This window comes from Apis laboriosa, unplaced genomic scaffold (genome assembly GCF_014066325.1).
Source record: "Apis laboriosa isolate Shangri-la unplaced genomic scaffold, ASM1406632v1 scaffold34_cov151, whole genome shotgun sequence".
In the NCBI taxonomy this organism is placed as follows: domain Eukaryota; kingdom Metazoa; phylum Arthropoda; class Insecta; order Hymenoptera; family Apidae; genus Apis; species Apis laboriosa.
In genome coordinates, this window is record NW_025222928.1 from 5651945 (window position 1) to 5675051 (window position 23107).

The window sequence follows — 23107 nt, forward strand, 5'->3', positions numbered from 1 at the left end:
AAGGATGATCGTGTGCAACCCATATGCCACCGTTTTTCTTTTCTTGAAAAACGAGATACGTTTACTTTTTATACTTTCTACAATTCTTTTTGCTTTTTTAAAATTTTTTAAAAGAACTTAAAAAATTTCTTTCAGACAATTTAATTTTCACTTAACATTCTCCATAAAAACAAACTAAATCCAAACTACTTCCAAACTGATCGTAAAAGAAGCTATAAAGATTATGAAGCTCTTTAAAAAAGACTATAAAAGATTAAGAAAGATTATACGTACAAAGAATTATTAAATTGACCGGAAATAAGTTGCGGTTTTTGATCGACGTTTCGACACGTTTCATATCCGAAATTCCAGAAGAAAAACACAACACAAATGAATTTTTTTTCCTCCACTTAACACCTAGATAAATTCCGCCTAATCGAATGTCATAATAGATATATGCAAACTCGGACGTTCCATCCGAAACGATCAAAATTAAAACTCAATGCAATTGAAAACGCGGCGAGATCGCAATTGATTTTGACGAAGAAGAAGAAGGAAGAGACAAAAACGGAAAGGAGAAGGAGAAAAAATACTCACTGGCGAAGCGGGGATCGTTAGTGGCCGGCGGAGCGGGCGCGTACCACGGATGATGGGACCTCATGGGATCGGTGGCGGTCGCGCCTCCGGCAACCGCTGGCCCCGCGTGATGATACGACAATTCGGCGGCGCAGTACTGATACTGGGAGGTGAGTTGCATGGTCGCGTAAGGATTGCCCATGGCGGTCATGCCTGACCCGGCGCCGGCAGCGGCGCTGCCTCCTCCGGCGGCGTCGTTCGGACCGGAAACCGGTCCTGGTGTTCCGCCACCGGGCGTCGAGCCTCCGTGGAGCGGTGGACTGCCGCTGCTCGCGCTCGAGCTACCGGTATTACCGCCGACACGGGCGCCGCACGCGTTTCCGTAAGGCGAGACCTGAGAATGCGTGACCACGCCGACGCCGATCACCTGCTCCAGCTTCCTGAACGATTCGTTATCGATGGGTGAGAGAATGTCAGTGACGCTAAACGGTGTGGTGTGAGCGCCACCAGCGGCTTGTACGTGGGACGAGTGCTGTTTAGGCGATAGGCTCATCGCCAGGTCTATACCGTTCAGATCTGTCAGCAAGCTAGCTTGCTCCAGCTGTGTCTGTTGCTGCTGCTGCTGCTGCTGCTGTTGCTGCTGTTGTTGCTGTTGCTGCTGCTGATGCTGGTGATAGCTGGTGGCATTGCCGTTCCCCTGGTTGCCGGCGCTGTTCCCGCCGCTGCCACCGCTCATCTCGACGAGGCCCGCGCCCTCGAGGTACTTGAAGCTCGCGCTTCGCGGAATCCTGAGGCCGGGGCTAGCCGCTGGATACCGACATGACTGGAAACACCGCCGACACACGCGTCGAGTTCTTTTTCCGATCGATTCGAAACGGACGAAATCTCACCCTCCAAGTTTTTTGGTTTTCTTCAGCTTATGATTTTTTTTTTTTCTCTTCCTCTCTTCTTTATGTACACCGTATTCTCTATGTATTGTACTTTTAGTTTTTTTTTCTCTTTTTAACTGCACATGCCTCTTTTTTATTTCTTTCTTTTTTTTTAGTGGCGAAGATGGAAAAATTTCGATGCTCTTTTCTTGTGAGCTGTTCACGGTTCAACAAGTGTAATCGTCTAATGGAGGAAAGACTGGGCAAAGACTCATCACGTAGCACAGTTTTTAAATTCATTCACAGTTACACTTAATCGTTCCATTAATCAGTGTCGAATAAATGATATCGTACACCTGGATGAACAATCCTGTCGGACGCACCGATCACTGAAAGGCGTTGCATCGTTTCATGGTCAAGGTAACTTGATAACGCGCATCTCACGGACGGTTTTCACTAACAGATCAACAGATTGGATGCGGTTTGCGAGACGCGTCCATCGCATCGGTGCACACGGAACTCGAGCGTCGTTGGCCGCGTCCAGCGGCGATACCTGCGCGTCATCCTCGCGATCTCGTTCTATCTATTCAACAGGTCGAACAATATGGGTGATAATATCGGTTGTCGAACTCGAAGACTCTCGGTCGAAAAATCGCGAATTGAAATTTTTGGAAAAACGGGCTACGAGGAGATTAAGGTCGCGAACCGTCGTCTACCTTAATAAAAAGCAGTGTCCCCGGACGAAGCTCCCCTCCTTCGAAGGAAGGGCTGGTTTCACGGTTGCACACGACTGATGATCCGCTCGTCTTTCGTAGGACGAAGGAGGCCGGGGTTGAGACACACGTAGACACAACACGATCCGTTATTACGTCACGGCACCGAGAAGCCACGCCACGACACGACACGACTCGTTGCGAAACGATACGAAACGATTCGGCGAACGGAAAGATGACACACACGTGGTCGAGAAGTAGTGGCCGGCCAGAGCCGGCCGGCGGCCGACTGAAATCACCCGGGGGGTCTTCGAGTCCTTGGACTCTGCCGATAGAGAGACGATGGTAGATGTACCACTCTACGCGTTTCGCCTCCACCTTCGTCGAGGATACACTCTCTCTCCGTAGGAGAGGAGAGAGCGTCTATGGATGGATGGTTTGCTGGCTTGCTTGCTAGCTGGCTCGCTCGCTGGCTCGCTCGCTGGCTGGATAGATGGATGGATGGATGGATGGATGGATGGATGGATGAATGAATGAATGAATGAAGAGGACTGTCGGGTACTCCTGGAGAGGTCCTCACGGCCGCTTAGACCCACTCGACCAGCGGCTCGGCCGGTCGCGCTCGTTCGTTCGTTCGTTCGTTCGTTCGTTCGTTCGTTCGTTCGTTCGTTCGCTCGCTCGCTCGCTCGTTCGTTCGTTCGTTCGTTCGTTCGTTTGTTCGTTCGTCCGGGCTCGGGCCCCACAGCCTCTCGCGGAGAACCCGTACGACGACACGATGAGTGGAGTGCCCACTACGGAGAAGTGCCTGCTACCAAGAGTCGTGATGAGATGTCCCCTTTTGCGTGTGAGAGAAGGGCTCCCACTCGCCGGCCTCTAGGGGGGTTCGCGGGGCTACCTAACCGACCTCCGAGCCAAACCCGACTACCCTAACCATCCTCTCATTGGACGAGATCCGCCAATCGGCGCGCTCTCGCAATTCCATTGGATCACCTTCCGAATGGTTGAACGCTTGTTCGGGGTTGCACCGCGGTGGTCGCCGCCACGCCGTTGGTGAAAAGCTTCGGCTCTTCCGTTACGTGTCCGCCTATCGCGCGGTGATCCCCCGATTCCCTGCCAGAAACCACCTCGGCTACCTAATCTAGCGGCGTCTCATGGCCACCGGCCTCGGGACAGCCCACCTTTCTCGCTTCCCTTTCTATTTCTCTTTCTCGATTTACCCGTCTATCTTTGTTTCACCTTTCCTTCGCGTTTCACGTTTCGCTTTGTCCTTGCAAAAATTTCGCCGCTCCCTACCCATTTCACTCTTCTTTGGCCAGTTATCACGACTTTACCGACCAACCATATCGCGAACAGTGGTACGTAACTGTAACCCATTCGTGTCACGATTACTACTGGTTCGATATCGACCATGCTATGTGTCGCTACCTGCGTGTTCCACTTATTGTCATTTTCGATCGATTACGTTTATTTGTTTTTATTTGTCGTTTTGCGAAACGTAAAACAATAATCAGTTTTCAATATTTAAATGAATTGAATATTAGGATTTTTGAATGCAAGGGTATCTCGTTTTTGCAATTCTAATATTTAGTTCAAAATTTTGATTTATTATAATGATTGATTGATCGAGAAATCAAAAACTGTATATAAATAATTATTCGAATTTTTTAATTGTGAATATTTAAAATAGAAATAATAAATAATATTTTTAAAAAAAACTATTCGTTTTTTTTAATCATAAAATTCTTTTTCTGCTACTAAATGAAAAAAATATTATTTCGATTTATAGCGTTAGGTGACATCTGTTGTTTTCTTTTTGAACAAAATATCACGCTCAAAATTTCTATATTTTATAAGTACATTTGGTTGGTTAAAATGATGACAAGTGGATTGTTTCGTGTTTGTAAAACAGTTACAAATTATATAAAAAATATCAATGTAACCAATAATGGTAGTTTCCACGAAATATTTTCCAAATATACTTTTCATAAAACTGTATAAATTATTCATGATTATACGTTTTGCTTGTATAACCTAAAAAAATTTTTTCTCTTATATAGCTTTGTTTCTTCTTTATTTTTGATTTTATTTAAATTAGATTAAATTTTTATATTATTATATAATCAATAAATAAATTATAAGTATAAATCATTTTCAGCTATCTCTGGTAATTTATTGTTATCACAAACTGTATTATTAAACAGTATAAGAAATACCAGTTTTTTAAATAAAAGTATGTAAGTTTTGTTTTCTTTGTTTGAAAAAGTATTTATTGAATTTTAAGAAAATTCTTAAATAATCTTTGATATATTGCCCATTAGGACGAGCTTCTGAATTATGGAAATCTGTCACAAGTGTCAGTAATGCTGGCAAAAGAAGAGGAAGAGGAAGGAATGTTGCAAAAATGAAAGATCTAAACAAAAATCAAAAAATTGGCTTTGGAAAAATACCTATGATATTTCCAGGATTAAATACTACTATTATACAAGGTGATGTTACGGTACAACAAAGACCTTTTACAGAAAACGAAAAATTAAGTTATTTTAATGCACAAGAAACAAAAAATACATTACAACCAAAACGAAACAAAATTCATCCTTTACAACACGGATGGACTGGAGGTCTGCCAGGTGGAAGAAAAATTGGACCACCTGATCCTGTTAATGATGGTTTGTTATAAAAAATTATTTAATATATATATTTATATATATTTAATATATATTTATATATGTTAATAACAATATATGACATTACATTTGTATCATTTCAGATGTGTTTGAAGGATTTGAATCTTGGATTTTATATAGCAAGTATTTTTCCGTTATGACAAGTAACATGGGTCGTACAAAACGTTGCCGTGTACTTGTTATTACTGGAAATAAGAAAGGCTTAGCTGGTTTTATAATGCTAAATGGAAATGAATTTAAATCAACCATAAATGCAGCTAAGAATAAAGCAGCTCAAAGATTAATATATATCGAAAGATATAATGATCATACAGGTAGATAATTTTTTATTATATATATTATATATTATATATTATATATTTATTATATATTTATTATATATATTATATATTATATATATTATGTATATTATTGATTTAAAAACTTTAAATAATTATAAAATATATTTTTTTTTAGTACTCCATGATTTTTTTACACAATTTGGACGTACAAAAATATTTGTAGAACAAAAGCCTAAAGGTTATGGACTCAAATGTCATCGAGTTATTAGAACATGTTGTGAAGCACTTGGTATTACAGATTTGTATGCTAAAGTTGAAGGATCTAAAAATGTTGCTTATATTGTAAAAGCTTTCTTTATTGGTTTATTGCAACAGGTATGTTAATAATTTATAATTAGTGACAAAAATTAAAATTTTTTGACCTGAAATGAATTATATGTCATAAAAATTCTGCAACATAATATTATTTTATATTATGTAAATTCTAGAAAACATACGACCAAATGGTAAAGGAAAAAGGATTGCATTTAGTTGAAATGAGAAAGGAAAATAATTATTTTCCTACAATTCTTGCTTCACCTGCAGTAGTTCGTGATTCTACAGAAATTCTACCAAATGAAATATTAAATTTCAAACAATATGTAATGAATGGAAGAATTCCTTTAAAAAAAAAATCTCTTAAACCATTTTATACGAAATTGCCTTCATGGTTAGTTTATTTGCGTAAACAAGAACGCCGTAGAAATCAAGATGAAGTTATAATTAAATTAAGGTCCGAATATGATGATATTTGCAGTTTTTTAACTGAGAAATATCCAGAAGCAAGATCTTTTAAGTGGAAGAATCATGACAAAAAACAGGAAGAAAGCACTTGAATGTAATATTTTTATGATAAAATAAGTAGATAATTTTATTAAAGATATGATTTTGTGTTTAATATTCGATTAATAAATCTAATTGAAAACCAAATATAAAATTTTATCATAAATATTTAAAAATCATTATTTATTGCTGAAATAAGTTTTTGTTTGCTAAAATTCTATTGTTGCGCTATCATCAAGTCATGTCATTCCTCTTGTCAGAACATTCATATTATATATTAAAATATATAATTTTAATCGCCGTCTTAATCTCCAAAATACGTTGTAATTTTGGAAGAAAAATGATGAATATATGTATAATTGACATCCTATATTTTGTGCGTATTATGCGCCAAAACGAAGTATACACAAAGAGAAAAAATAGTGAAAAAAGGATAGAGATAGAATAAAAATATTAAAATCAGCGCCATCTTCAGAGTGTATGTCACAAATGAAATACATAAAGCAAGGAAAGAAGATAATTGAAAAAGGATACACAGAATCGGAATTAATCGCTAATACCATCTCTTGGATATTTTTAAAAATAATTATTTAAATAAATATTTTTGATATTCAAAAGAGGGCACTAGCGATTAATTCCTATTCTGTCATTTTATATTTAGAGATGTTTTTAATACTTAAGAGATGGTACTAACTATCAATTCTAGTTCTATTTTTTTTCTTTTTTTTAAGTTTTTTATCCTTTCTTTATGTGTTTCATTTGCAACATCCTAAAGATGGTGCTCATTTCAATATCTTTATCTTTGTCTTTTTCCATCTTGTGCGTTCTCCTTGTCACTTGCTTTACAAGATTTATGCACCCAAGAAATGATTTCGATATTTGATTTACTTTATTTTCTTCTTGCGTATTGATTAAAAATCTTGATAAAGTCTATTTGATTTTTATATATTTTTAAATTTTAGTATTTCTTAAAGACATGATATTATATTTTAAGTTAAAAAAAGATAATTTTATTTTCGTGTCATGTACATATTTTTTTTTTATTTTTATATATAAATTTATTTTTCTATTTGTCAAAAATATAATTTTAAATAAAATATATAATGTGTAAAAATAAGAAAATTCTATATCTTATCTGTGATCAAATTCTCTTTAAAACAAAGTTAGATATGGCGTACAAATAAATATGCCGGAAACCTCGTATGGTTTCGTTTTAAGATAAAAATGAACAAAATTTCATTGATGATTCTTTATAAAAATATTTTAAAAAGAACTTTTAAATAAAAGTGGATTGTTTAATTCTTATTTTAAAAACTCAATGTATAAAATTAGTTGTAAAATATAAGTAATATCTTATCGAATATTATTTTTTCTTTACTATATATATTTAGTTGATTTTTAAGAATTTAATTTCAATACATATAACATGGCTGATCCAACAATACAAACATTCTGTTGTCATCATTCCAACAGAACCGATATGGCAATCGTAATAATGCAAGAATTTAATACAGATGTGTATAATATTGTATGTATGCTTTCTTCTTCTATAGGTATTTTAGGTGCAGTATATCAGGTAAGTAAAATTTTAATAAAATGTGATAAAATATTGATGAAGTTCTATTTATAGATATTGCCAAGAGAAACATCTAATCTTCCTCATAGATGGCAAAATTTCTCTGCATGTAGAGGAAGAGAAATCATCATATGGCTTGCAATTGCAGATCTCTTAGCATCATTAGGTAATTATATCTATGTTTTAACATAGATTAAAAATAAAAAAATAACTTTCTTTAATTCAATTCTAAATATTGTTTAGGTGTATTTATTAGATCAGCATTATGGGTAAATTTTAAATCTATAATGCCAATGGAAGATGATACTTCAAGTGTTGTTTTTTGTGCACTTTCATCGGTAAAATAATTATATTAAATGATTCATTATATTAATAATTTAGATTGTTTTAATCATTTTATATTCACACATTATATATTTTTTATATTCATATAGAAAGTTTTTTTTAGGCATGGACGCAGTATTTTTACATGGCAACATGGATTTGGACACTTTGTTATGCCATTGACATGAAATTATTATTAGGAGATCGATCTGGACATCCTATTTGTTACCATATCTTTGCTTGGATATGTCCAGCAATTTTGACTACATTTGGTTTAACAATTTTATATGTACCAGATGCTAAGTTAGTTAAATTTGATTATAAATAGATCATTATGTTTTTAGAATATTATAAAATTTTTTTTTCAGTTGTCATAATTTAACATCATTATCCACTGCTATTTTACGTATTTTGCCAAATTATTGTGCTACTTATGTGCTATTAGCTGTGGTCATGATAGTTAATCCTCTTTTATATTTTGGATCAACCCGAGATCTTCAAACTGCTGTTACTTGCAGTCTAGCGCAAATAACAGGAAGAGAAAGAAAATTGGTACAAGCAATTAAACTTAAATTTGCATTGACTAATTTTGTATATTATGTGTGTTGGTTACCAAATTTAATTAATGGGATTTTATTATGGACTTTGTGGTTTCAATTACCAATCAAAGCCATCATTATTCTTTGGTACATAATGGTATGTATACTTTTTAAAAATAATGTAATATAATTTAATTTACATCTTATTTTCAGGCTGTTACAAATCCACTTCAAGCATTTTTTAATGCTCTTGTTTACAAGAGATGGGGTAAAAGAGAGAAATTTCGACTAGAATGCTGTCAGAAATTAGGGAATTTTAATTTAAATCAGATTTCAAAAGGAGATACAAATATATTATCAGAATCATCGCCTTTATTAGATCCGAAATTTGGATGCCCCCCTCATACAAGTATTAATGGATCTTCCTCATTTTAAGAACTGTGATACAAAAAATCTTTTATATCAATAAAAATGATCTACTGCCTTATATCATTTTTAAAAAAATTATATTTTTAATATCTAATAATTTTTTAAACTTTAAAAAGATAATGTGCTCAATCGTTCATTTATATTTATATTAAAATTATCTAATCAGGAAAATATAAAAGAATTTATTATTTATATAGAAAATTACTGTATATACAAAATAATTATTTTTTTTTTTTATTTATATAAGCCTTTCTAGAAATTAATATAATAGTAAAAAGCTTTATGAAAAATTAATTTGTTGATTGTTATAAATGTTAAAAGATTTATATTTTTATTATATATATAAGCAGAACATTTAATGATAAAGTATTATCATTTTTTCAATATAATTTCGGTTTTACATTTTATTATAGTTTTTTGTATTAAAATTTAATATAAGTAAATTAAAAATTGTTAAACATTATTAAATTTTATATGAATTTATTATATAATTCAATTCAATAAATAAAAAACAATAATTTATCGATCATATTTTTTATTATAATTAACAAAAAATATTTTTAAAAAATACATCTCAGAAAATAAAATTGCATGTAGAATTTTCAAACAAATATTTTACATTTTTTTATTAACAGATTTTATTTATACAACAATTCTTGTTTTAATAAAAAAATTTTATATACATCACTATTAACAAATGATTGAATTTTTGTATTTTTAAAGATTTATAGTTATTAAAGTTAGCAAGATTGTTTTTCGAGTTGTATTTATGTATAGCACCAAACATCTATGCAAATATATGAAATATATTGTAATTAGTCAGAAAATTTGTTCGTTTATATTAATGTATTAAACTTTGAATATCTATTAAATATGTAAAAATGTAATATTTTCATATTTTTTAAAAATATAAATTATTATACGAGTATAAATTGCCAAAATATCATAATGCATACGCAGACAAAATTAAGCTATTTTTAAAATAATTGTTTTTTCGCTTTTACATAAAAAGGAACTAACGTGCACCATTAATCAATCGACTAACATTTTAAGAACATTAATCCTAAATCGCATACATTTTTCGTATTATCTAAATCTTTTTTTTTTTTTTTTTTTTTAATACATTATTAGCAATTTCATTTTTCATATTTTTTTTTAAAAATAGATCGATTTTAATAAAATAATTTTTATATAACAATATTTGAATATTCAACAATAATTCTAATTAGATAACTAATCCTATTAAATAAGACTGATCATATATAAAAGTTTTTCAATTATATGTAATAATAAACTAATGTTTTGTATAATCATTTAAAAATGTTATAAATAAATACTGTCAAGTAAGGTAATATGTCTAATATAATAAATTTAAATCTAATAAAATCCACACAATACAATACAATAATTATTGTTAGAAAAAAAAATTGTTAAAAAATAAGTTATAATTCGTAAAAACCTACAATTTCGTCGTTGTTCATCCGATTCGTTATTGTTTCTTTAATATCTAAACTGGATTTCATTCGTTGATTTTTAAAATTTCTATTATATCTTAATCATAATTTCATTATGATACGTGCAAAATGCTTTTCTTTTTTTAATTTTACATCTAAATTAAAAATGAGAGAAGCATAAAATTTCGAACTGCAAAAATTCTTGGCAGTTAAATAATTGAAGAAGGTAATATGCTATATTAAACGCAAAATAATATGTTTTGTACATTCTAATATAGTTCTTTAAAAATACAATCGTATCTTACAAATAGAAACAAATACTTTTATAATCTCATAAATGTTAAAAGCAATTAAAGCACTTGAAAATTATTGTTTCCGTTTGTATGTACATACTTCATTATTATGCTTTAAATAAACGGAAAAATTTTATATATTTATCGACATTATTTGTTTTGTTTTTTGTTTTAATTTTTTTATAATTTTTATAAAATCTAAAATTATTGAATCTTAATTATAAATTTAAAATATTATTTTTAAAGAAAATCTATTATAAAAGAAAATAAACTATTCGTAACAGTACGAAAATAATAATTAATTTTGCAATAAATTTAACATTAAATACATATAGTACGCAAGACAATATAATAAATACATAAAAATTCATAAATATAAACTTATGTTTTTTACAATTATAAAATTTAATAATTTATTTTTATTTTTATTCAATTTGGCACTTTAGTGGAATTCGCGGTGTTCATTTATAATAAAAAATTAAAAAAATCGTACAGTATTAAACAAAATATTCACCTTAAAGCACTTAAAAATACAAAGTATATTACGCAAAAAGAAAAAAAAATTGATATTGATATTGATATAGTATCTGTTATCAAGATGAAAAATTTGAAGCTCCTAGAGTCAAAGAAGTGATCTCACGAATGATCATCTCAGCAATCTTCCATGCTAACTCTTCTTTGGCCTAATTATATTGATTTATTTTAATTTTAAAAAAAATTAAAAATTGTATTAAATATTGGATATATCATTAATAAATATGAAAATTACCTTATCTTGCTCCATATTTACAAATCTTTTTACAGCACGTGTTAATCGAGATTCTAAAATTGTTTTAAACAATTATTGCATTTACATTCTATATTCAGGAAACTAAATTTAAATAACTCACCATATTTTCTTTGAGGATCAGGTTCTATTTCAGTAACGAATCTTCCTAAATCATCAATATAACCGACGCTCAAACTATAAAATAAACAAAATATATCTTGAAATGTTCATTGAATAAAATTATTAATTTTAATTATTCATTTTGTAATTACCTATATTTATTACGTTTCCATAAAGAATCTGGATCATAAAGTTGTCTAGTATCAATATTCATGCTATTAGTAATATTTCTTTTATTATTTAATCTATTTCCATCATTCCCTGCCTGCAGGGTATTTTGCATATTAATACTAACAGAACTGACTTCACTACTACAATCAGAACCTGTAATTTTTTTTAAATATTTTAAATGACAATTTTATTTTTATGATATTACTACTTGCACAACACAAACCTGCTCTTTTTAATCTAGGATGTAAATTTGAACATGGACTGCTTTGTATAGCACTAATCAATTCCGATAAATATTTGTAATATAACTGAGATGATAAGAAAGTAGGTAGATAATACTGAAAAAAATCTTTTGTTATCTAAATCACTGAATCTTATCAATACAATTTCATACTAATAATATATATCTCATAATATTTTATCTCATATTAAGATATTATGTTTACCTTATTCAAAAAATTATATACAATTTTACAAGGTTTATCAAAACAATCGGGTTGTGGTCCCTCTCCATCTTCGCGACAAATATTCTGCTCAACTTGGAAACGAATTTTATCACTAAAACCAAGGGGCATCGTTGCTTGTAAACTAAAATACCTATGATATACACAACGATAACGTCAATAATATTGAAATATATTATTTACTATTAATCTATTTAAAAACTTATAAAAACAACATCATTTAAAAAAGTACTTGTCATAAATAATTAGAGCATCAGTTTGTGCCTCCTCTGGATCTATACCATTCTTTTTTTCTAATAAATTTTGTTTATAACTCATAGCTGACATCCAGAAGTCTAATAATTCACGTTTGTTTTCAAGTTCCATAAATTCCATAAAATAAAAAAATGCAGTTTCATTATACAATATATCTGCTAATTGTACATTGCCACTTGTAAGAACATCAATCTGATGTTTGCAATGAAATTCACTTCGTAAGAAGTCATTAATGTATCTAAAAAAAAAAAAAAATATTAAATATAAATTTTAAAAATAAATATTCTAAGTATTTTTTTTCTAAAGTATTCTAAATATTTCTAAATTCTTATACTCACTCAGTTTCTAATATTTGATATATAATCTTTTGGACAGCTGATAGGCACTGCAACATAGGCTCAATGTTTTCTAAAGTAAGAACTTCTTCCATTTTTTTTTTCAAATCTTCAGGAATTTTGTTTGTACCCAAACTATCCTTAATAATATATCTTTTATGAATTCTTAATGCATCTTGTCTGATGGTCATATCTTTCCTTCTACAATCGTGATTTGATTGTCGTACGTTGCTTATTGTTTGACTAGTCTTTGGCATATCATTGCAATTTGATTTCGTATTATTTATTTCAGTACTATTTACATGTTCATTAAATAGTAGATTCTTACTCTCAAAATTATTTATATTATTCTGTGTCATATCACACTGAAAATTTTTATTGTTGTCTGTCGAATTGGCAATATTATTTGAATTTTTTATACAACTTAAACATTCAATATTTTCCATTTTAGCTTTTAATACATTAAATGAGCTGCACAAACATTCTACTTCCAACCAAAACTTAATAAGTGCAATACAGTTCTGTGTTTCCATAAATTGAATGAAATAACCTAGAGCACCTTTGTCTGCAAGTATCTGTGGAAGTGTCTTAGAAAGCTGAGAGTTGAAAGAATATGTTTCTTTCGTTTTACCATTAAGAATTTCATCTTCTTGTTCCTCCTCAAGACTGTACAATGCACCTGTTGGTGTCTGGATTGATGAACCACTATTAAATACATCTCCAAATAATTTCCCAGAGCTTGTTGATTTTGTGGGTGAAGTTTGTAAAGATCTGGGCCTGTCTTTTTGTCCTATAATTATCAATAAATGCTTTTTAACTCTAATAAATAATATATGATAAAAAAATATACTTGCTTTAATTTTCAGTAATCACACATATAGCAACACAAAATTTAAAAAATAAAACAGAGACATAAATATTTTGCATTTAGGTTAACTACGATGCAATTAAATATTTCTTTCTTAAATGAAATATCAACAAACAATCATAAATGAATAAAAAATTATTTACCAGGCTTTTTAAAAAATTGGAACATTGTTTACGTCACAACGAAACATGATAAGCGATGCAATATAATATTCAAACGTATATAATAATGTTTTAACCCTGACGCAAACCTCTTCCTATAGTAAGCGAAAATTATGCGTGGGTTCCTTTCAAACACGATATCGAGCACTGAATTAAGAAAATAACACGATGAACTTCCCTGATCATGTAAAACAACACATGACATTTCAACAAACTCTCATTAATGTCATCGTAATTCCATTCAGGATCTCTATATCGATATCTATGCAAGCATATTCGCGACATTTGTTGATTCGTTGTCAGAAGATTTAAAAAACGATCGTGAATCAAAACATAAAAAGACGCATCAATGACATCGAAATTGCGTAATCATCCATTTTTATTTCTACTATAATTCTAACGATGTTGCCATATTGTTAATTCGTAGAAAGTTTATATTCATCGGTCACGATTATTCCATGCGATTTCATAATAATGAATGAAGTCAGAGATATTCGCACAATATAATTATTAGTAATAAATTATTATAATAAACTGTAGTTTAACTATGTTGCGATATATTTAATTATATTGTTCATAATTTAACTAATATATCATTCACATATTTTTGTTTTTTTTCAACATATGAAAATAATTTTGATAAAAACAATATTATATGATTGATATAAAGAGTCATATCATCCGCTATTAGACAATCTTTACCTTTTTACTATTCTTTATCCGTCTGTATCGTTCCCATGTTAAATTTCGAGGAACATTTAATGTTTTAATATTTAAATCAGAATTGTTTTACATCGATTCTCGTACGTGCCCGCGTTCCCTGTATATCGGTACACGATGAGGCCAATGTCCGGCCACTGTGCTCGAGGCTCTCATGACCGTTTAGCGACAAAGAATACCGGTTTCTTGATGTACTGACCACTATATCAAGGTAGAGCATCGGTATAACGTCGACTTTTCAGACGGACCTTGGTCAGTCTGAATTCTGTCGACGATCCTCGTACATTTTTCCATAGCTTTGTGGCCTATCGAAGCAAATCAGTCCACTTCATCATGTATCCGCGTTACGACTTTCTCTTCGTGTTCGTTTATCATGTTGTGACTGGCCTGTCCTTACCGGCGACTTATGATCAACGACAAACCGGTGATCTGAACGTGCAGGTTCATTTGAAGGATGTACAAGTGTTGGCATTATTGGACTCAGAGATGCTTGATGATTACACGGTAAAATAATGACTAAATTCGTCGCGACATGTGGAGATATTAATATACCTTGATATCACTAGATAACGCGATAACGACAACTATTATTATTATTAATTTTTATCTTTATTAATGGTATAATAAAAATATTTCTCTGATTGTAAGAGATATTCATTAATAATTATATTACTTATAATTAAAAGGTAGAAATGTAAAAAATAAAATATTCAGATAATATTTTGATTTTTAAAATGTATATGAATATATCTATTATTTTCTAATTATAAATATAAATTAATTATAAAAAAATTATCTATTAGCCGATTAAAAGAATACAAGAAATTAAAGTAAATCATTAATATTATTATATTATTAATTTATATTATATTAACAAAGAATATCATTAATAGAAATTTAAATAAATTAAGTAATTAACGCAATCCTGAATTACAGGAATACGATTATTTCTACGATTATGCCGATTTCACGATTAAACCGATGATCAAACCTAATGTTACAACTACTACCGAACCATCAACTTCAGAAATTATAGAACAACTCAATTTTTCAAACATTACATCACAAAATTTAACATTTCCAACTAATGAAACAAATACAAATTCTAATATAGAGAATACAGAAATTTTGTCTTTAGTGGATGTTGAAAAAGCAAATGAAACCTTAAGTATTTCATCAAATAAAATGAATTCAACTACTAATGAGAATAACATATTAAAGATGAAAGTTAATGATAAAATTGAAAATTTATTCGAAGATATAGAAAAAAATCGAAGAGAGCAAAATAATTGGGGATTATCCCATAATATGGGAGATTCATCTAAAATATTATCTAGGAAACGTTGTAGATCAGGATATTCACCAGATGGAAATGGTCGTTGTCGTCGTCTTAGTAAACGAAGATTGTCATTAATTCCGTGAGTAATAAACAGACAAAAAACATTAAAATGTGTATCTCATTCGATAGAATAATTAGCCAAACTAATTAGTGAAATTACCAAATTAAAATTCAAATTGCATGTAATTGCAATAGAATTTATTGAGATATGGAAATTATTTTTTTTTCTTATAGATTGGCATTGAGATTAGTACCAAAATTTTTGGATGACACAGCACGCAATACAAGGAATTTCGTGCAAAAAGAGGATAATCAAATGCACTCAAACCAAACTATGTCATGAATATTCGATATCAGTGTGCGATTGTACTAAGTTCTCTCATGTTCCTCGTCGACTTATGTTAAGTTACGTATTCTCGTGTCGTTCACATCGCTTCATCCTGCATTTATATTCATCAAGTTACTGTATATAATATAATAAGCACTTATATGTATTTTTTTTATACTATAATGTTATATTATATTATTATTATAATGTTATAAAATTGTCATCATTTTAAATCATTTTAATTTATTAATAATAATAATAATAATAATAATAATTTTATTTAAATTTCAAATAAAATATCCATAAATTTTCTACTAAAATTCTTTTAAAAAGAATATTTCTTTTATTGATTGTATGTTCAATCATTTAAAGAACAAGAAGATTTCTATTGAAAGAATTAAAAAAAAAAAAAAAAAAAAAGACTTCAGTCAAAGATAACACATACTAAAATAAAGATACGATCTTGAAATTCTTTCTTCTTCTATTTTCTTCAATGTTTCGAGATTGAGAAAACAAAAATATCGATCAATTATGTAACATGATTCATTCTTGAATAACATTTTTTTATACTATAATTGTTTTCTTTGTATTTTAAAATATTTTTAAATTATATTATATTATAAATATTTTTAAAATAATTTTTTGCAATAATTAAAATTGTTATTTTTTTTACTTCGCATAAAAAGAAAAGAAATTATTGTAATAATGTTTAATCGTTTTTTAATGTTTTAAAAAATATTTTTATTCTTAGTTAAATGAATTAAAATTTCAAATATTATTTTTAAAGTAAAAAAATTAAAAAAATTCTTGATGACATTGAAATTCATAAAAAAAAATTCAATCTAAAATTATCTATTTAAAAGAATTTTAAAATATATCGTGTTTGAGAAACATGCATAATACAATCAGTAATAATAAATTGTCGTGAGAACCGTTTGATTTTTTTCTTTGACCTATGAAGGATAAAATCATGGACGACATTACATACGAGCAGTATATATATATATGTCATAAACAGTCATAGAGTCATAATGGATGGCAGCAGCTACTTAATCATCTAAGTCGATTACCAGACATACAAGGCGTTTCTTACCCTCTCCCAACAGTGATACTCCCTCGATCTATATACAAGTTGCTAGCGATCCAAAGCTGCCAAGGAAGCGGACGAATCTCTCGCACAGTCGAGGATCAGACTTCGTTCAGCTCGGCCGATTTGAACGATCGCTTCCAGAGGATTTCGACAAAATGCTACTGTATGTTACATACGTTATCTTGCTATCAGGTAAAGCTACTATTGTTGGACTTCCTTAAAAAATAAATATAGATTTCTTTTCAATATTTAATTTTTATTTTAATGTAACTTCTACTGCTTCTCTTATTTCCTTAAACAAGTTATTATAAATTATTTATATGTCTTTTTTAGAAATTTACATTCTTCTTTTTATATTTGTAACATGTAAAAAGCACATATATAAATGGACATGTATAAATTATATAAATGCATATATCTAAAAAAGCATATCTAAATTATATTGACACAATAAATTATATTTATTCATTTATTATTTTATACTTATATTTTATTGTTATTATTAACTTTATAATTTTACAGGCATTCTACCTAAATCATTTTTGCAAGTAAATGCGGCTCCAGCAACTTATGATCAGCGACAGAATGGTGATTTCAATGTGGATGCCAAATTTGACAATTTTTTGATAGTCGTTGCTACTTCTGGTAATGGTTTCTTCTTCAGGAATCTGGCATCACAAATGCTGGAGATGAACGAGCTAATTCCGCAGTACAGTAAGCAACAGATCAGCGAGAAACCATCTGAAACGTTGGTTTATGAGACAGAAAATGCAGATGGCGGGAGGGGGCCTTACCACGTCGAGATTGTTCATATAGAAAAGGAAGGGGATAAAGGTAAACATCCTGAATTGCCTGATGCTAAAAATAGCGAAAAAATTGAATTGTTAAAAAATACTAAAAATTCTGAAACGATTTTGCAAGAGACAACTAATTCAGAAATACTTATTGATAGTAAAAAGGCAATAAAAAAGACTAAACAAATTTCGAATGATACAGAACTACATCTGATTATTGATAGTTCAATGAAAGAAAACAAAAGATCTGCAAACGCTAGAAATTTACAAGTGGAAAATTTTGATCGTTCTGATGATCTACCGGTTAAAGAAGAGATATCAAAAGCAACTAAACCAGGGATATCGTTAAAAAAACAATTATCTAAGGAGGAAGAGGAGGATATACCTTCGATATCTGAAGAGAGGAATGAATTGGACAATAAGCGTCAAGAGCTAGTGTTACTGGGAGGTGGTATTGAGAATTGTGGACCTGGAAGATATAGAGATAAATTTGGTATCTGTCAAAACGATAAGAATTATAAAGAAATTTATCCTATATAGAAAAAAGTACATAAATTTTATTCAAGGATACCTATGTATACAATAATTGTGATATACTGTATTCACAGATAAAAAAGGTCGTGCACTTAGATACATGAATTATTAATAGTTTAATAGTTAATAGTTTTAAGATTGTAAGAAATAGAAAAATACATATATAAAAGAAATCATATTTAAAATTTTAACGCAGATTAATCTTTTAATCGAATTAAATATATTCTAAAGTATATTTTATATTTTTTACATTTATATTATTTATACTAGATTCATAAATTTTGTATCATGTTCAAGAAGAAATAAATTATATATATATAAACCAAGAAATGCTATCTTTCAATCCTTATCATAATTTATCAAATTTTTTCCCAAAATAAAATTTTTTTGTACGGTATTGATACATCGAATAATAAAAAATTTATCTTTGTCTGAATAGATAAAATCGAATTTATCTGTATACTTATCTTAATCGTATTTGAATTTGAGCCGTGATCAACGATTTCAATAAGCTTTTATTATCAGAAGACGCCATTCAAGGTGAACCAGGAAGACAATCCGCGAAGTTCGAGTATGGCGGAAATGTAAGAGCAAGGGCAAGGTTACGGTAATAAGCGGCGGCTGAGACAGAGGAACGGGGAAATGAACTCGGTGGGGCCATACGAGGCCATTGCCCTTTACAAATCGGCTTGTGTATGTATGTGTTTATATATACACATGTATATAGGTAGATGCTCGTGTGCACAACAGACACATACGTTCAGTATATTTCGTGCACGAAAGAGTATGTATAAGTTCGAGAGCGAATCGGCTATTAATGATTTTTTTTCTCACCAATCAAACTTTCTTGTCTTGAATAAAATTTCATATTTCCTATTGAATATAATTGAATAGATTTAAACCTAAAAAAGAATAACGAATTCTATAAAAATTTACACGAAATAAAATATATAAATTTATATATATAAGCTCTCTATAAATATATAAATTATCAATTATTTTCAATATTCTTTCTATTTAATAAATATAATTTTATATATAATATTATATATTGGTAGTTATTATCTTTGGTACTATATAATTTTTGCTTTTTTATCGATATCTATATCTTTGTATAATATAAAGAATATAATACTAATTGATTAATTTAATGTTGATTAAAATTCAACATTCAAATCATTCAAAATGAAGATGAAAAGAATAAGTGATACATGTAATATATTGTAAATATACATGTATAATATATGTAATCATAAAAATAAAACAGAATAAGATATCAATGTCATCCAAGTAAAAAAATCAATTCTATCCAAGATTATGTTCTACCTGACTATGTATGCAACAGAACGTACACAAGGGCCCACAGGTTCTTGAACTTGCCTGACGATCTGTTTCCATGCCAGGTGGGGACCGGGATCGCCGGTCGGCAGGAGACGTCGTCACACCTCGCTCATCCTCCGCATCGTCAAGACGTTCATTGCTCACGCTACCACGCCACGGGCATCGTTTTTTCTTATCAAAAATTAACCATAAGTCCTTTTCATATTCTCGATTGTTTCTCGATCGATCGGGTTTATCGGGTATCAGCCTCAAATTTGGAACAAAATATTTGAAATCTAAACTTGATATTTCGTGTTATTCAACAATTCAACCAAATTCAGCATCGAAAAGGAGTTTCTCAACGATATTACGCGTATAAAATATCGATCGATATTTGCGATTATTAAACCAGATATCGATGCTATCGATCAACATGCGAATTTTCAAAACGGTGTTGCTACTCGCCGCGTTCTGTTCTAACAGAGTTGCGCAGTGTTTACCGATTGCGAACGAAACATCGATTGTGGAATCATCGAATCCGACAACATCGACTCCCTTCAATTCTACAATCGATTATTACGATCAGCGACAAAACGGATCTGAGAATTATCGTGTTCACGTGGATGGCGTGATGCTCGTCATTGCTCCTGTTGAGACACTCCTTCTAGCAGGTGTTGCTGACAATAATAAACCTAGTTTGCCGGCAATTGATTCTTCAAAACCACCATCGAGTAAACCGGAAATCAATCTTAAACTGTCACCAATGTCCAAGTCAGCACAAAGGTATTTTCAAGTTTAACTTGAAACTGGTATATCAATACTAATTTTATTTCAGGATTATTTTTTTTCTTTAGTAATTATATATAGTTATTATAATTATTATATGTTTTTTTAAAATTAAATAATATCATTATTGATTTCTTGCATACAACAGATATAAATGTATTATATTATTTATTTTTTATTTTTATTTATTATTTATATATATTTATTATTTTATCTATTATTATTACTTTTTTTTTATTAAATTTAATATCTTTATTTCAGGACTGGCTTACGCTTGGCGAATTTATTGGTTCCTCTGTTGCGTCGTATTCGCCATGAATGAAGAATTCGAACTTTTATACGAAACACAAAATATTTACACGTAAAATTTAATTGCTCCATTATCATTTTTGTTTAATCATATAGTGTTCCTTTATCTCATCCCTACTATCATCATTTTTCATTTTCTTAAAAATTCGTAAAAATGATGATTATTAATTCTATTTTAAGATGATATTTATTTTTAATCTTGCTTGTAACTAATTAGCAAACTTTAAAAAAAAAAAAGAATTAAAAAAATGTTAAATTAAAATTAGCTTACACGAAAAATATTTTACTATATTTAATATTGCACGAGTTACAGAATGGTTCAAGGTTTCTTTTTGTAACCTTTATACTATCTTTTGAATAAAATTAACACTCGAGCCTTTCACGAACAATTGTATACTTAAGTAAATATACAATATATAATATACAATTTTTATCGAAACGAAATTTATTTGATTAAAAATTAAAATACATTATTTATGAGTTCCTTTTTTGGTATATAATCACAATATTTTGTATAAAAAATGCTTAGGACTATGATTCTCAGAATATATATCATCTGGGTGGAATCATTTATTTCATTTAAAAAAAAAAAAAAAAAAAAAAAAAGATACGAAAAAAATCACTTTCACACAAACTTTACAGATTGCGATATACAGTAAATAACCTGTAGTATTAAAGGAAAGAAAGGAAGAAAATCTATATAAAAAAATCTTTTGAATTTGAATTAAAATAAAATTGTAAGTTGCACAATATCCACTTACATACATATATGTATATACAATGCTTTCGAGAACTTAGTCGACGGATACTTATGGAAGCATGTACAAGAATATGTTTTTCAAATATATCTCATCATTAAAATAGAAAGCAGCTCTGGGAATAAGATGTATGTTCTCTTTTTGAGTTCATTTTTCATTTCATGGGAATAATTTTTTATTGGGATAAATATCAATCGATTTGTTCATTTTCATTTTTTTTTTTTTTTTATTAAAGATGTTTTAACGAAAGATATTCCCGAATAAGTTTGTAATTACGTTTAAGATAGCAAGGATATTTAAATATTGACAAATAATGAATCAAACAATTATGAATAATATAACATTTCATTTCATTTGAATGATTCATATTCACCAATATTTAATTAAATGACCGCAAATCCTTGCTATGTAATATAAAACTAATGTACCCTGTTGTTATTTCACGTTTAAAGATCAAACATTGTTCGTACTTTTATTACCAATATTCAAACGAGGAAGTGAACTGCAATAAAAGGAGCTTTAAGATACATTACAATCTATCCGCATTCCTTTCTATACGTGGATTAATACTCTTAAAAAAAGATTTGTTATTAATAACATATAAATGTGATAAAATGGAATTCGGTGGGCATGAAAAAGGAAATTCATTTATCAATGCAATTAATTATTCTCAAGGAATTCCTTTATATATATATTTTTTATCGCGATTAATCGCGTTTAATATTGTATAATGTGAGATAGTTAACTATTAAAATGAATGATAATGATTCAAGAACATATTTAAATTATGATTTTTGTGAAAGTTGCCTAAGTTATATATTAAAATATCGAATCATGAATTATTGACTACGTAATCCAATTTTGAAATTATGAGGAGAAATTTATTGTTATGTACACAGATTATAAGTCTTTTTAACGTTAAAATATACTAAAGCAATACGCATGAATATCTTTCGTAATATGACGGCACGGAGAAAGCTGTACATGACTTCGACACACGCAAAATGCCTATAGTTTATGATCTACGATATCATCTAATCATCTTGACACGATCGTCGAAAAAACAGTAATTAATATGAATATACATACTATCGAGCATCAATTCAACTCGATTCTTTCAGATGACACGCATTAGAGCGATTTTCAACGTGGCTCTTATTTTGGCATCAACAAACGAATGATGATTATGAAAACAAATAAAATCAATAATGATTTACATCGTCAAAGATAAAAGATGATAACAACGAAAGGAGAAGAAAAAAAAAAAAAATAAAAAAATAAAAAGGAAATGTGTTTAGGAAGATGGTTGAGCGGCTATGTTCGCGTTGAGATCTTCACAATTTGTAGCTCCTCCAGGATCACTATTATTACCAACTGCGGGCTCGTCAAATTTTAATTCCTCCTTACCCGCCTATAGAGGAATTATTCCATTTGACATCTTTTTTAA

At 29.7% G+C, this 23107-nt stretch overlaps 8 protein-coding genes across 19 annotated transcripts in view; 5 read left to right on the forward strand and 3 right to left on the reverse strand.

Moving 5' to 3' along the window:
• Positions 1-1853, reverse strand: part of LOC122714707 (homeobox protein Nkx-2.4-like) — a 29572-nt gene extending 27719 nt beyond the window's left edge. The window contains exon 1 of the mRNA XM_043936303.1: positions 577-1853. Coding sequence (XP_043792238.1) covers positions 577-1291 — 715 coding nt within the window. The 5' untranslated portion in view covers positions 1292-1853. The remainder of the gene's footprint in view (positions 1-576) is intronic.
• A 2136-nt stretch (positions 1854-3989) lies between these two features.
• LOC122714966 (28S ribosomal protein S5, mitochondrial) lies at positions 3990-6071 on the forward strand. 2 transcript variants are annotated; one of them, XM_043936784.1, is made up of 6 exons: positions 3990-4085; positions 4293-4367; positions 4456-4803; positions 4905-5135; positions 5278-5477; positions 5591-6071. In XM_043936784.1, exons 1-6 carry the CDS (start codon positions 4010-4012, stop codon positions 5975-5977), a joined length of 1317 nt encoding a protein of 438 aa, XP_043792719.1. In that variant the 5' UTR covers positions 3990-4009; the 3' UTR covers positions 5978-6071. The 2 variants fall into 2 exon arrangements, with proteins under 2 accessions (XP_043792719.1, XP_043792720.1); XM_043936785.1 differs by having other exon boundaries at positions 4023-4085; positions 4293-4371.
• An 876-nt stretch (positions 6072-6947) lies between these two features.
• Positions 6948-8934, forward strand: LOC122714967 (G-protein coupled receptor 143-like). The gene is made up of 6 exons (XM_043936786.1): positions 6948-7500; positions 7555-7666; positions 7744-7838; positions 7949-8127; positions 8193-8520; positions 8577-8934. Exons 1-6 carry the CDS (start codon positions 7351-7353, stop codon positions 8796-8798), a joined length of 1086 nt encoding a protein of 361 aa, XP_043792721.1. The 5' UTR covers positions 6948-7350; the 3' UTR covers positions 8799-8934.
• Positions 8935-10907: 1973 nt separating this feature from the next.
• LOC122714965 (A-kinase anchor protein 10, mitochondrial) lies at positions 10908-14688 on the reverse strand. Of its 2 annotated transcripts, none has more exons than XM_043936783.1 (9): positions 14385-14688; positions 12657-13443; positions 12296-12556; positions 12046-12196; positions 11823-11937; positions 11581-11752; positions 11430-11503; positions 11309-11361; positions 10908-11222 (listed from the first exon to the last, which is right to left on the reverse strand). In XM_043936783.1, the coding sequence occupies exons 2-9, from the start codon at positions 13184-13186 to the stop codon at positions 11133-11135; spliced, it is 1446 nt and encodes a 481-aa protein (XP_043792718.1). In that variant the 5' UTR covers positions 13187-13443; positions 14385-14688; the 3' UTR covers positions 10908-11132. The 2 variants fall into 2 exon arrangements, with proteins under 2 accessions (XP_043792718.1, XP_043792717.1); XM_043936782.1 differs by lacking the exon at positions 14385-14688 and adding an exon at positions 13665-14251.
• A 32-nt stretch (positions 14689-14720) lies between these two features.
• Positions 14721-16084, forward strand: LOC122714968 (anaphase-promoting complex subunit cdh1-like). Its single transcript, XM_043936787.1, has 3 exons — positions 14721-14906; positions 15339-15820; positions 15976-16084. The coding sequence occupies exons 1-3, from the start codon at positions 14736-14738 to the stop codon at positions 16082-16084; spliced, it is 762 nt and encodes a 253-aa protein (XP_043792722.1). The 5' UTR covers positions 14721-14735.
• A 1057-nt stretch (positions 16085-17141) lies between these two features.
• On the forward strand, positions 17142-18710 carry LOC122715084. Its single transcript, XM_043937006.1, has 2 exons — positions 17142-17351; positions 17682-18710. Exons 1-2 carry the CDS (start codon positions 17315-17317, stop codon positions 18491-18493), a joined length of 849 nt encoding a protein of 282 aa, XP_043792941.1. The 5' UTR covers positions 17142-17314; the 3' UTR covers positions 18494-18710.
• Positions 18711-20053: 1343 nt separating this feature from the next.
• On the forward strand, positions 20054-20984 carry LOC122715119. Its single transcript, XM_043937041.1, has 2 exons — positions 20054-20590; positions 20855-20984. Exons 1-2 carry the CDS (start codon positions 20226-20228, stop codon positions 20913-20915), a joined length of 426 nt encoding a protein of 141 aa, XP_043792976.1. The 5' UTR covers positions 20054-20225; the 3' UTR covers positions 20916-20984.
• Positions 20985-21285: 301 nt separating this feature from the next.
• The window catches only part of LOC122715327, a 29752-nt gene continuing 27930 nt past the window's right edge, over positions 21286-23107 (reverse strand). For 4 of the 10 annotated variants that reach the window (XM_043937439.1, XM_043937436.1, XM_043937442.1 and 1 more), the window contains exon 12: positions 21292-23071. In XM_043937439.1, the coding sequence (XP_043793374.1) occupies positions 22955-23071 (117 nt within the window). In that variant the 3' untranslated portion in view covers positions 21292-22954. Of the gene's footprint in view, positions 23099-23107 lie in introns of all 10 variants that reach the window. The other 6 variants (XM_043937434.1, XM_043937433.1, XM_043937438.1 and 3 more) reach the window with 5 other exon arrangements.